Source organism: Rhododendron vialii, chromosome 6a, assembly GCF_030253575.1.
Source record: "Rhododendron vialii isolate Sample 1 chromosome 6a, ASM3025357v1".
Lineage (NCBI taxonomy): Eukaryota > Viridiplantae > Streptophyta > Magnoliopsida > Ericales > Ericaceae > Rhododendron > Rhododendron vialii.
Window position 1 is genome coordinate 7,335,001 of NC_080562.1, and position 14,121 is coordinate 7,349,121.

Here is a 14,121-nt window from a genome sequence, read left to right on the forward strand (position 1 = left end):
GAAAATCCACTTGAAGCCCAAAGGCTTACTACCAGGAGGAAGATCCACCAATTCCCACGTATGGTTTTGCAGAATGGAATCAATTTCACTCTTAATAGCCTCTTTCCATAAAGGACCCTCAGGAGAGCTCACAGCTTCCTTGAATGTCCGAGGCTCACTTTCTAACAGATACGTTAGAAAGTCTGGACCAAAGGATGTTGATGTTCTAGCCCTTTTGCTACGTCTTGGCTCAACCTCAACTTCTTCCTCTTGGTCTTGACTGCATTCATATGCAGTCTCCAAAGTCCGTTTCACGGAACTTGACTCTTTTATGGATCTATAAGGAAATATGTGTTCAAAGAACGTCACATTCCTAGATTCCATGATAGTGTTCTTGTGAATATCCAGTATCTCAGATTCATACACAAGAAACCGATAGGCAGTACTGTTATGTGCGTAACCAATAAACACACAATCAACAGTCCTTGGCCCTATCTTCTCCTTTTTAGGTGGAGGTACAACTACCGTTGCGAGACACCCCCACATTCGAAGGTAACTGTAAGTAGGCTTCATACCTTTCCACATCTCGTAAGGAGTCTTATTGACTTTCTTGCGAGGTACCTTGTTAAGTATGTAATTTGCGGAGAGGATAGCATCCCCCCACAAGTTCCGTGGCAACCCAGAACTTATCAACATAGCATTCATCATCTCTTTCAAGGTACGATTTTTTCGTTCAGCAATTTCGTTTTGCTGAGGGGAATAAGGTGCAGTGGTTTGGTAGATAATTCCGTGTTGTGCACAGAATTCTCCAAACGGTGATTCATACTCACCACCTCGGTCACTTCTCACCACCTTAATCTTTTTGCTAAGTTGATTCTCAACTTCATTCTTATAAAGAATGAATTTGTCCAACGTTTCATCCTTGCTATTAAGCAAGTATACATAGCCATATCTGGTGCTATCATCGATGAAAGTAATAAAATACTTTCTACCAGTTCGCGTTTGGACATACTTTAGATCACACACATCAGTGTGAACTAAATCCAATGGCTCAGTGCTTCTTTCAACCGTTTGAAAAGAAGACCTGGTCAATTTGGCTTCAACACAAGTCTCACACTTGTGTGTTTTATCAATTTGGAAAGCTGGAATGTGGTCTAAGTTAATTAACCTTCGCAAAGCATCATAATTAACATGACCTAGTCTACCATGCCACAAATTGGAAGACTCAAGCAAGTAAGCAGCTGGGGATTTCATTTTATTAATACGTGGAATTACAGTCATTACATTGAGCTTAAAAAGACCACCGGTCATATAGCCCTTTCCCACATATACCCCAGCCTTGGTGACAGTCACCATATCCGCTTCAAACACCATGCGGAAGCCATGCTTGCTTAGCAGAGAACTGGACACCAGGTTCTTGCGAATGTCTGGCACAAACAGGACATTGTTGAGAGTCAGCTTCTTGCCAGATGTCATCTTCAAGATCACCTTGCCTTGACCTTCAACCTCAGAGGTTGCAGAGTTCCCCATGAATAGCTTTTCGCCGTTTGTAACCGGCTCGAAAGAGGTGAACAACTTCTTCTCACAACAAATGTGGCGGGTAGCTCCAGTATCAACCCACCACTCTTGAGGGTTTGACCCCACCAAGTTCACCTCAGAGACCATCGCTGACAGGTTGACATCAGAGCCATCCTCCAATTCTGCCAAATGCGCGCGCGCCCTTGGGTTCGGAGGCTTGGTGCACTCTGTAGCACGGTGCCCAACCTTGTCACAATTGAAGCACTTGCCTTGAAATTGAAACTTTTTCTTGGCAACGCCTCCTTTAGGTCCCAGCTTGACCTTTTTGCCTTTCTGCTTGTCAGACTGCTTCCCAGACTACTTTCCAAACTGATGCTTCTTCATTCCCGAAGACTGGCCTTGCTCCACAACATTAGCCTTGGCGGCGTAGGTGCTCCCTACCCTCCTTTCAGCCATCTTATTGTCCTCCTCAATGCGGAGCCTAACAATAAGATCCTCCATAGTCATAGCCTTTCGCTTGTGCTTCAAGTACAACTTGAAGTCTTTCCAACCAGGGGGCAGCTTTTCTATCATGCATGCCACTTGGAAAGGCTCACACAGCAGCATCCCTTCGGTAGCAATTTCGTGCAAGATCACTTGGAGTTCTTGGACTTGACTGATCACAGTTTTCGAGTCCACCATCTTGTAGTCCAAAAACCGGCCGACGACAAATTTCTTTGATCCGGCATCCTTGGTTTTGTACTTTCTGTCTAAGGACTCCCACAGTTCCCTAGCCGACTTCTTCACACAGTACACGCTGTAAAGTGCATCGTGCAAACAGTTCAGAACATAGTTCTTGCACAAATAGTTGTTCTCTTTCCAAGTGATTTGGTCCCTCAGGACTTGCATGTCTTGCTCATCTTCAGCAACGACAGGTGCATCCTCACTCAAAAACCTCGCAAGGCTCAGAGTCGTGAGGTAAAACAGCATCTTCTGCTGCCACCTCTTGAAATCCACACCAGTGAATTTCTCGGGTTTCTCCCCGTGGTTCACAGGAACCGCACGCATCGCGGTTGGGATTGGAGGATTCTGAGCCAAAATCACGGGAGGTTGCCCATTGTTGCCATTGGGGGTCCCGTTGCCACTTCCATTTTCAGTTTCAGTCGACATCTTTTTTGAAATTAAGATCAAACACAAATAAGTGATAAAATCTTAATAATCAAACAGAAGTCGAAATTGCCGTGGCTGACTAATCAAGATAGCTTACAATAACAGTAGGTAAACAGTAGCTTTACTGTACCGAAATATAATACGGTACCAAGGAACAAAACAAGTTAGTCCACAATCAAAAATATCTATTAAGTCTATTGGTCAAAACAATGAATGTGCACTGATGTACCTTTTCCTGATATAAAGATATGCAAACTTTGAAAATCAAAAGTTTTATATCCACGTGTGTTCAATGCACTAAATAAAAAGAATTTTTGTATTTAGTACGAAAACCCCTTTTTCCGTTACAAAACTTTGAAGTTTGAAAAATCAAACACGTAACTCCCCAGATAACAGTGAGCTTTTAAAACCAAATAAAACTGAAACAGTAGTGTACCAAAACTTAACACTGAACCGAAAGTTTATAACCCTTTGAAAAGTCAAAATCAGTTATGAAACTAGTTCTTTACTCTAAAATCCCTTTACTGTTGCAAAATATTTACACGTTTGAAAAGTCAATCAAGCATGATTCTTCAATCAAGTCCAGCAATGAAAGTATATAACAAATATATACTGCTTTTAAGTATCAAACGTAACGGTTTCTTTTTTTTTTTTTTACAAAAAAAAAAAAAAACAGTAACTAGCCACAAATGTTCCACAAAATCAGTAGGAAGGTATATAGTAACAGTTTTCGAAAATTCAAATCATGAACAGTAAAGAACAAATTAGTGATTCTACCCAACCTATGAACTGTTACATGAAACGAGTCACCACTGTATAATACTAGCATGCAATACAGAAGCATACAATAACTTTTCCCAAGGATGTCAGTAGGAAACAAGTAGTATAGGTCCAAATAAAGACTACTAACTTTTCTAGGATTACACTAGCAATGAAAAGTCAAACCAATTGAACAATACTTTGCTATAACGAAACTGTTCAAGATCCGTGAGCACTAATTCTTTTAAAGACCAAATAAAACCGTAGCAGGTTTTTTTTTTTTACTACGAAAATAGCTTTTGCCTTTACAGAGACCCAAAAACACAATCAAGCAAATCAGTAAATTTAATACTCAAACTTCTGATCATGCAAAACCACGATACTCATCTGAGATTAACATAAATATCGAAACCGAGATGCTAATTAATCCAGTAGGGATGGGGAAACAACCAACTCAGAGGCAGTTTCAAATTCTAGACAGGTAGAAAACTACTTTACTGCATGCCAATTATCAAAAGAACAGCTTACTGCTCATAACCCACTAGCAAATACCAAAAGATTTTAGCCAATGAACATGCTAATCAGAACAGTTTCTAAAAATTGATGCTAACTAGAATGCTCTGACTTTATAATAAAAAAAAAATTGGTCACGGTCTCCAAATTCTCAACAGTGTTTTAAAGAAAGAAACTGACCGAAAACCAATCTGTTAACACAGAAAAACCGATTTTAAAATGGATGCGTGAACCTTGTTAACAATTCCCAGAAAAGGTTTGTAAACTGTTTCAACAGGAAACACTATTTTTCCAAAAGAGAATTTGTCTTAAGATTGTAGGAAAATAGTGCGGAAAAATAATAAATAATTTTACTAATTTTTGGAAATTACAACATGAACATGAATCTCAAGATTACAGAATATGAAATGTAGACATAAACTGTAAAAGAGAATAAGCAATTCCAAACCGAGACCCGTTTTGTTCAACGGTGCCCTTAAGACAAATTCACCGCCTCACCGGTGCTGGAGGTTGTGTCGGTGTTCGTCTCCCAGGGTTGACTCGGTTACCACTTAGCCGCCGGAGCACCCCCGTAGACTGCCCGTCGAACGAACTTGTGTCTGTACTCTCTCTCTCGAAAAGAACAATTGTATTGCAGAGATGCTTTGGATTGTTTTCGGTGTGTTGAAACCAAAAGGTAGAGGTCCCTTTATATAGCTGAAGGAGGAGCCTCTACCATCAATACGACAATGAATACGAATATTCATGGAGGAGCCAATAATCAATAGGGGAATTGATTCCGCAATTCAATTCTGAAATAAAACTGATACAGTTATTATTCCCGAAATTGAATACACAATCATGGGTAATAACTCTGGGTAATCAACCCAGTTTTGACCATTCAACCGTGCATTGTTGTCGGTCCAAAACCCACTTTGAGAGACAATTTCTCATTCATCTCTCAATGGAATTTGGGCCCACCTCGCGCGGTGTGTGTCCCACCAAATTCTCTTTGGTTGAAATTCCATTTTTCCAACAGATACTCACCCTGACACCATGATTTATCAGAAATTGGTATGGAACATTCTTTGGGTGAAGCAACTCTCTAATTATACAAGAAGTTTAAGAGCTTGCGCCAGCTCTTTCAATATAACAGCGGATGAATTGGTGAAATGGGGGAGTTCACAATATAAGGCTAATCCAGCCTATAGTTCGTTCAGATGATATCATAGTATATTCACCAAGTTCTGTGCATATTCAACATCATTTGTGTAAATTTTATATACATCTCAAAACTAATCGGCAATGAGTGGAGAAGTCCCCCAGACTCATATACTAGTTTTGGAGGAGATATTGGCAATGAGTGGAGAGGGTCACCCATGCTCATATACTCGTTTTGGAGGAGATAATTAACCGATGTGGTCACGTGGGACAATTTCCAACCTCATTCCAGAATCTCCCCATACCAATATTCATGACTACTCTAAGTTTTTTCCATATTACACATATACTGCAAAATACTTCAGTTCACATAGTAAAGACCAGAATCATATCCATGTTTTTATTTAGTCTCCGTGAGCTTCCTATTGACACAGTACAAATTTATTCAAAACAAAGCACTGTAACCACATTACTACAATACCCGAAATGTTACTTGTAACTTATTTTCCTTCCAAGATCAGGTCTTCAAAAGGGTTTCTCTGATGCTTCTCAACTTGCAAAGTGCATCTCTCATGCTAATGTGTCCGTCTGGCGAATCAACAGGGCGAGAAAGACCAACACCAAGTATCCCGATCAAGCAATCACGTTGTGCTTCTGGAGCAATGGATTTACCATCAGAAGAAAGACTACTGTTGGTTGGCACCAGAACAGGATCCAACACTTGATCTACGCTGGTTGCCAAGGCCATTTGCACCCACTTCTTTAGGCTTAGATCTCCTGTGAAACTCTCATGGGTTGGTCTCTTCCCTGTAAAAAGCTCTAGCAATGTGATTCCGAAGCTGTACACATCTCCCACTGTTGATGGTTTCTCACCCATACCATATTCTGCATCAAAAACCATGAGAAATAAAGTAGCTGTATGGGTGCTCTAATTTAGTGAGTTCTTTGTGCAGGACGAAGTTAAAGAGAGAAATTGGGTTGACAGAGAAACCAACCAGAGATAAAAAGAGCATCTACATTTGACACTTTGATCATTTTTTTTTTAGTGTAAGATTTTAAGGCATTTCTAGTTAGCCCACTTATTTTTTGCTCCATTCGTATCTTTAATTAACTCGATATTTAATTAGCAAAAGATGGTCTTGATTTTAGAGTCATTTGAATCTGTAGCTAGGATGTTATGGACAGAAAAAGAAGAGATAGAGAAAAGCCAGTAAATGCTACAAAGACAGAAGAGAGAGAACGCTATAGGCGGTAAGAAGAGGGAGACAGAGGATCAAAGCACATGTACACAATATCGGGTTTTGTTTTTTCATTGCTTTTACGCATTATTCTAAACTACCACGAATTGTTTTAATACTTTATGTCATACAAGTGTACAACAGATGGTCTTTGTCAAATGGAGATGTCTGAGAGTGAGTATTCTGTCAGGAGGAAGAAACTACAAACCTGGAGGTATGTATCCAATGGAGCCCTTCAGAGCATTTGTAGAGCTGATAGAAGTTTGATCAGCAGCTCTGTTAATCAATAGCTTGGCCAGCCCGAAATCTCCTACTTTTGCAGTCATATCTCCGTCCAACAGGATGTTGCTAGGCTTCAGATCACAATGCACAACAACTTGTGGTCCGTTTTCGCGTTGCAAATAGTCTAGAACACCAGCGACATCAATGGCCAGGTTCAATCGATCCACAATATTCAACCCTTGACCATTTGCATGACTTCTCCTTCCTGTAATCCAGTCATCCAAGCTTCTGTTTGTCTTGAATTTGTATACTAGAGCCAGAAAGTTCTTTTTCTTGAAGTCCATGATCGAGCATAATGTGATAAGTTTTCCAGTGCCTCATGTTCCTCAAAGCCGCACACTCAGCAAGAAAGCTCTTCCAAGATCTGGTCTCGTCTACTTGTTGGAGATATCCTTTGTAGAGAGACCCGAAACTCCTGCTTCCAATCAATTTTCTCGTGTTGAAATTTTCAGTTGCCAAACGAAGGTCGTTGTAAGATACCATTTGATGTTGTCGCTCAAAGGAGTCAGATGAAGCTGTGACTTTTGGTTTCCTTTTCCTGAGGTAGAACACCAAGCCAATTGTAGAACACAACGCTATCATTGCAATGCTCCTGATGATAATGCAAACCCAGATTAGTCTTTTTGTATGGTCACGACCTTTCTCACATGCCGACATGAAGCAAAGTTTCGGGTTACCTTCCAAATGAATTCTAGAAAGATTTGTGAAAACTCCACTGATGGGAACCTCTCCTTCCAGGTCATTGAAGGACAAGTTCAATAACTGGAGGCCTTGCAACTTTTGCAAGCTATCTGGAATTAAGCCAGAAAGCTTGTTTGAGGAGATGTCAAGAGTTTCCAAACCTTTCAATTCTGTTAAAGTATCTGGAATAGGGCCTGTGAACATGTTATTTGCCATGAGCAACATCTCCAAGCTTTTACACTTGCCAATTGAGTTGGGTATGGTTTCTGATAAACCATTGTTTGATAGGTCAACCGCGAGAACACCATTGAGTGTCCCAATTTCTCGAGGCAAAGGTCTAGTTAGCAAGTTATTGGAGAGATTCAGATGAGTGCTTAGACTACGAAGATTGAGAATTTCTTTGGGTATGCTTCCATTGAGATTATTACAAGATAAGTCTAACGAAAGCAATCTCTGGAAATTTTCAAAACCAGTGGGTATGGTTCCCTCCAACTCATTTCCTGATAAATCTATGTTAATCAGGTTTTTGAGACTACCGAGGGAAGTCGGAATCTTACCAGAGAGATTATTTCCAGCCAATCCCAAACTCAACAGTTCCTCCAAGTGGCCTATTTCTTGAGGAATGTCATCTGATATTGAGTTGTAGCTCAAGTTTAACAAGGTCAAACGACTCAGACTCCCAATGGAGGCCGGTATGCGGCCATGAATACGATTTCCTCCCAAGTATAACTTTGAAAGTACCTTGGAAAGATTGCCAACGTATTCTAGAAGATTTCCTAATCCTGGTGGCACCGTACCATGCAAGATATTCTGTGCAATGCGAAGGTTTTGCATCCTCGTGTGGTTGTGCAAAGACCTAGGAATCGTACCCGAGAATTTATTGAAGCAAAATATGACAACTTGGAGATTTGGGAGTGTATCTCAAACACTGCTAGGAATTCCACCCCACAAACCTTTGGAAACCAAGGCCAAATAAACAAGTGAAGTCATGTTGTATATGGATGGAGGAACTGTGCCAGTGAGATTGCTGATGGTGAGATCAAGTCGCTTCAATTTCGTAAGACAGTCGACTGGTACCATGCCACCCAGTCTGTAATTGGTGCCTAAGTTTAAACGAATGAGTGATGAGAGATTGACTGGGGATGGTGGAATCGAACTGAAAATAAGGTTTTTCCCCAAGTTCAAAACTTGTAGCTTTTTGAGATAACGGAGCTCTTCAGGGATTCTCCCTGAAATCTCGTTCTGCTTCAAGTCAAGGATCTCGAGCTCCATGCAACGACTTATGTTCGGCGGTATCCCACCTTGTATGTTGTTGAAACTCATATTTAGGACCCTTAAGCGAAAAAGATCACCGAGTTTATTAGGAAATGTTCCCATCAACTGGTTATTCTGTAGTTGAAGTGATCTGAGAAAGGTAGATTGCCAATCTGAGGGCTTATCGAACCTTTAAGTCCCAGGCCAGAAAGATCAAGCTCGACCACCCTTTTGCCAATTTTATTGCAACGGACTCCGGTCCAGTTGCAGGGTGACAGTGTTTGGTCCCAAGCCAATAGAGGGTCAAGTGTTTCCAGATTAATACCAGACTTGAATGAAACCAAAGCTTCCTTATCTGTGCTGAGGCTAGGGGTCTCTAAAGCAAGAAACAAGCTTTTGGAGGTAACGAAAACTGCTAAAACGGCGAATTGAAGAATCATGTTGGAGGGGAAAAACATCATCTGGTTTTCAATTTGGGTTCTGCTTGAGAAAGTTAGGCCATGGAGATGGGAAGTTAAGCTTGAAATTTACTTGATGGACTATATGGTGCATAGACAAGGATTGTTTGGCTCAAGTCTTTTGGTAGTCTGGACTTTGTTAGAGATTTTCAAAATAAAAGAGTCGTCATTTTTGGTTTTGTAAATTTCCTTCGTTTCCTTAGAATGCTTGTTTTCCTCTTTGTGAGCTTTGTCCCACATTGGTTAGCTGAGAGATGTTGGAGTGGTATATATTAGGAAACATTCCTAATATAAGTAACTAATGATCTAGTGTGGTGCAGCCCTTTGGTGAAGCACCATACTGTCAAAGCCGGTACACACTCACGCGCGCGCATGGCGTGGGCTGTGGCGCTTTAGCGGCGCACTTAACACGTCAGCGCTAGGCGCCATTTCTTATTGCGAGTTGGCAGTAAGGTGACGCTGACGTGGATGCCGCGTGGCAAGTGAGTCACACGGAGAGGTTCCAATCGGGTGCAACTCGAGCCTACGGGTGCGTTGGTTCGTAGAGTTGCGATCTTAGACGTCGGCCACGAATGGGCACGATCCAACGGATTGAATCAAATCCGATTGGGTGTGAATGAAACAGTACACCAGTTCGGTGTGACTGGGTGTGACTGGTCGATCAAGACCTTAGGATCTAATCCAACGGTCAATCTAGATCGGGTGCATACCCATTCTTAATGGGTACGTAATGGCCTATAAATAGACCACTACTTGACAGAATTCGTACACACAAAAAGAATCCGAATTTCTTCCACATCTCTCTCTATACTTCCTAGCATTCATTCTGTTGCTGCAGAAAACAGAACGCAGTGGTTCTCGGTTCTCATTTCCGTTCAGCAGATATTCTGTCCGTTTCGTTAGTGCAAACGCAAACGGAAAGAACTTCGAGTTCGGGCTTCGATTTATCTTGAAGGCAGGTTTGCTGTAACCCTTTGCATACTGGTATTGGTGGGGGCAAATACTGTTTTTAGGAAAGCGACGTAGTCGTGACTCGAAGCGTATTTCAGCATTTGTGGAGGTTTCGCCAACAGTTCAGAATTTGCAGCAGCCAATTTTCCAATTGACTTGTTAGTCAATCTCGAACGACGGCTACTTTCATGGATAAGGGATTCCTGCAAGCCTTATGAATGATGTGTACTAACTGAATCCACTGCTATTCATACAAGTCAAGCCTTTTCTTTCCACTAAGTTAAAATCTACGACGCATTTTCATTTTGGAAACATGGGAAAAGAGTCAAGTGGGCTTGGCCGGCGCAACATTTAACGGTCGACATGCAGGGCATGATACTTCATGTGGATCGGGTTGGGTCGTTATTTTGTGGCACACGACACGGGCATAGCACGGGCACAATAAAGCATACTCTACATTCTAGTATGAAACTCCATCAATCACAAAAAAAAAAAAAAACATATAGAAAAGAAATGAAAATCGTCTATGAATATTTAACATCATATTCACAATCTCACCATATTCATAAATACTCTTTTTCCAATTCCATTTTTTTCCCCATTAGCTAATGGGAAGTACTCTAGTTCGCATATTAACACAACGCATCCATGTTTTCATCTAGTGTCCGTGCTTCTTATTCATACGAAACACCACAAACACCGAAACCGCAATCCCCTGGATTTTACTCAAACATCTAGTTCGCATGATCAGGTTTGAAAAGGTTTTCTCTGATGCTTTTCAGCTTGCAAAGTGCATCTCTCATGCTTATGCGTCCGTCTGGCAAATCAACGGTGCAAGCGAGACCAACACCAAGTACTGCAATCGAGCAATCACTCTGTGCTTCTGGAGTAATGGGCTGAACGTCATCCGAAAGACTAGAGTTGGTTTGCACCAGACCAGGATCCGACACTTGATCTACGTTGGCCGCGACGGCCATTTGCACCCATTTCTTCAGGCTTAAATCCCCTGTGAAACTCTCATGGGTTGGGCTCTTTCCAGTAAAAAGCTCTAGCAATGTGATTCCGTAGCTGTACACGTCTCCCGCCGTCGATGGTTTCTCTCCCATACCATATTCTGCATGGAAATTCATCAAATGCAGAAAAGTTAGTATCTAGGAATCTACTTAATGAGTACTTTGCATGAGATGATGTATATATTTGGTAGCTCTATGGACAAAGAAACAATGTAGGGATAAGAAAAGAACACTCATATATGTGGATGTTGGGAAATTGCAAACCTGGAGGTATGTAGCCAATGGAGCCCTTCAAAGCATTGGTAGATGTAATAGAAGTTTGATCAGCTCTGTCAATCAATAGCTTAGCCAGCCCGAAATCTCCTACTTTTGCAGTCATATCTCCGTCCAACAGGATGTTGCTAGGCTTCAAATTGCAGTGAACGACCACTTGTGCTCCATTTTCGTTGTGCAAATAGTCTAGAACACAAGCGACATCAACGGCCACGTTCAATCGATCCACAATATTCAATCCTTGACCGTTTGCATGACTCCTCCTCCCTGTAATCCAATCGTCCAGGCTTCCATTTGTCATGAATTCGTACACTAGAGCCAGAAAGTTATTGTTCTTGAAGTCCATGCTCGAGCATGATGTGATGAGTTTCACAAGATTCCGGTGCCTCACATTCCTCAAAGCTGCACACTCTGCAAGAAAGCTCTTCCAAGATCTGGTCTCGTCTACGTTAAGGACTTTAATTGCGACAGGTTTTTCTGGTTGGAGGTATCCTTTGTAGACAGACCCGAAACTCCCGCTTCCAATCAAATTTCTTGGGTTGAAATTTTCAGTTGCCAAACGAAGTTCATGGTAAGATACCATTTGATGTTGTCGCTCAAAGGAGTCAGATGAAGCTGTGACTTTTGGTAATTTCCTTTTCCTGAGGTAGAACACCAAGCCAATTGTAGAACACGACACTATGATTGCAATGCTCCCGACGATAATACAAACCAAGATTAGTCTGTTTCTACGGTCACGACCTTTCTCACATGCTGACATGAAGCAAAGTTTCGGGTTACCTTCCAAATGAATTCTTGAAAGAATTGTGAACACTCCACCAACGGGAACCTCTCCTTCCAGGTCATTGAAAGACAAGTTCAATAACCGGAGGCCTTGCAATTTTTGCAAGCTATCCGGTATTGAGCCAGAGAGTTTGTTTGAGGAGATGTCAAGAGATCCCAAACCTTTCAATTCACTTAAACTATCTGGAATAGGGCCTGTGAACATGTTATTTGCCATGAGCAACTTCTCCAAGCTTTCACAGCCGCCGATTGAGTCGGGTATGGTTTCTGATAAACCGTTGTTTGATAGGTCAACCGTGACTAAACTATCCAGTGTCCCGATTTCTTGAGGCAAAGGTCCGGTCAGCAAATTATTGGAGAGATCAAGATGATTGCTTAGACTACGAAGATTGAGAATTTCTTTGGGTATGCTTCCATTGAGCTTATTACAAGATAAATCTAGTGAAAGCAACGTTTGGAAATTTTCAAAACTAGTCGGTATGGTACCCTCCAATTCATTTCCTGATAAATCTATGTTAAACAGGTTTTTGAGACTACCGACGGAAGCCGGAATCTTACCAGAGAGATTATTTCCAGCCAATGCCAAAATCGAAAGTTCCTCCAAGTGGCCTATTTCTTGAGGAATGTCAAATGATATTGAGTTGTAGCTCAAACTTAGCAACCTCAAACCACTCAGATGCCCAATTGAGGCCGGTATCCCACCATGAATGCGATTTCCTCCCATATATAATTTCGAAAGAACCTTCGAAAGATTGCCAATGGATTCTGGAATTACTCCCTCTAGAAGATTTCCGTCAACAGCAAGGAAGTTTAGACGGGTACTATTTGTCAGACTAGTGAGAAAATCTAAACCATTGTCCCCAACGCCAACAATCCTATTGAACCCAATGTTGTACATTTGGAGCTCTGGAAGATTTCCTAATCCCGGTGGCACCGTTCCATGCAAGAGATTGTGCGCCATGCGAATGACTTGTATCCTCGTGAGGTTGTGCAGAGACCCAGGAATGGTTCCTGAGAATTTATTGATGCAAACTTAAAATTTAGAAGATTTAGGAGTGTATCTCCAACATTGTACGGAATTATACCCCATAAATCATTGGAAGCTAAGGCCAATTGAACAAGCGAAGACATGTTGTATATGGATGGAGGAACCGTACCCGTTAGATTGTTGCTGGTGAGATCAAGTTGCTCCAATTTCCAAAGACGCGACAAGTCGCTTGGTATCAGGCCACCCAGTCTGTTGGTGCCTAAATTTAAACTGATGAGTGACGAGAGATTGGCTAGGGATGGTGGAATTGAACCAAAAAGAAGATTTCTTCCCAAGTTCAAAACTTGGAGCTTGGCAAGATAACCGAGCTCTTCAGGGATTCTCCCTGCAATCTCATTCTTCTCCAAGTCAAGGATCTCAAGCTCCGTGCAACGACTTATATCAGGAAATGTTCCCATCAGCTGGTTGTTTTGTAGTTGAAGTGATCTGAGAAATGACAGATTGCCAATGTGTGGGCTTATGGAACCTTTAAGCCCAATGCCAGCAAGATAGAGCTTGACCACTCTTGCGCCAACTTTGTCGTTGCACCAGACTCCGGTCCAGTTGCAGGGCGACAGGGTCTGGTCCCAAGTGAGTAGAGGTCCAAGTGTTTCTGGATCAATACTGGACTTGAACGAGATCAAAGCCTCCTTGTCTGTGATGATGCTCAGTTTGGGAGTCTCTGCTCCATGAACTAAGCTTTTGGAAGCAGTGATCAGAACTGCTAAAATGGCGATTTGAAGAATCGTGTTGGTGAGGAAGGAAAAACCCATGTTTGATCACCTGGGTTTTTCGATTTGAGGTTGAAATGGAGGTAGGATTAAGAAGAGCAGGAATTGAGAAGTTAAGGCTACGGAGATGGGAACTTAAGCTTGTAAGTTGCAACAAGTTTACGCCATGGACTTTTGGTGGGGGATAGACAAGGATTGTAAACATGCATGGTCAAGTTTTCTGACATTGTGGACGTAGTCAACATCAGGCCACGGCCTAGTTTTGTGGACTAAATCCTACAAGCCTTTTGACCAGGTGGACTAATCCACTGCTAATATTTTACAAGTTTAAAATCTACACGTCTTGTTTGCATCACTACACTAGTCATGTTT

General features: G+C 41.7%; 1 protein-coding gene and 2 pseudogenes across 1 annotated transcript; all 3 read right to left on the reverse strand.

The window, feature by feature from the left end:
- Positions 1 to 1,735: 1,735 nt before the first annotated feature.
- LOC131328334 (uncharacterized) lies at positions 1,736 to 2,646 on the reverse strand. The gene has a single exon (XM_058361287.1). It carries the CDS (start codon positions 2,644 to 2,646, stop codon positions 1,855 to 1,857), a length of 792 nt encoding a protein of 263 aa, XP_058217270.1. The 3' UTR covers positions 1,736 to 1,854.
- Positions 2,647 to 5,201: 2,555 nt separating this feature from the next.
- LOC131331290 (putative receptor-like protein kinase At3g47110) lies at positions 5,202 to 9,088 on the reverse strand (annotated as a pseudogene).
- Positions 9,089 to 10,602: 1,514 nt separating this feature from the next.
- On the reverse strand, positions 10,603 to 13,870 carry LOC131331291 (probable LRR receptor-like serine/threonine-protein kinase At3g47570; annotated as a pseudogene).
- Positions 13,871 to 14,121: the final 251 nt, after the last annotated feature.

Excerpts from the sequence above, each read along its gene's own strand:
- LOC131328334 (XM_058361287.1), bottom strand. The coding sequence starts at position 2,646 with ATGTCGACTGAAACTGAAAATGGAAGTGGCAACGGGACCCCCAATGGC.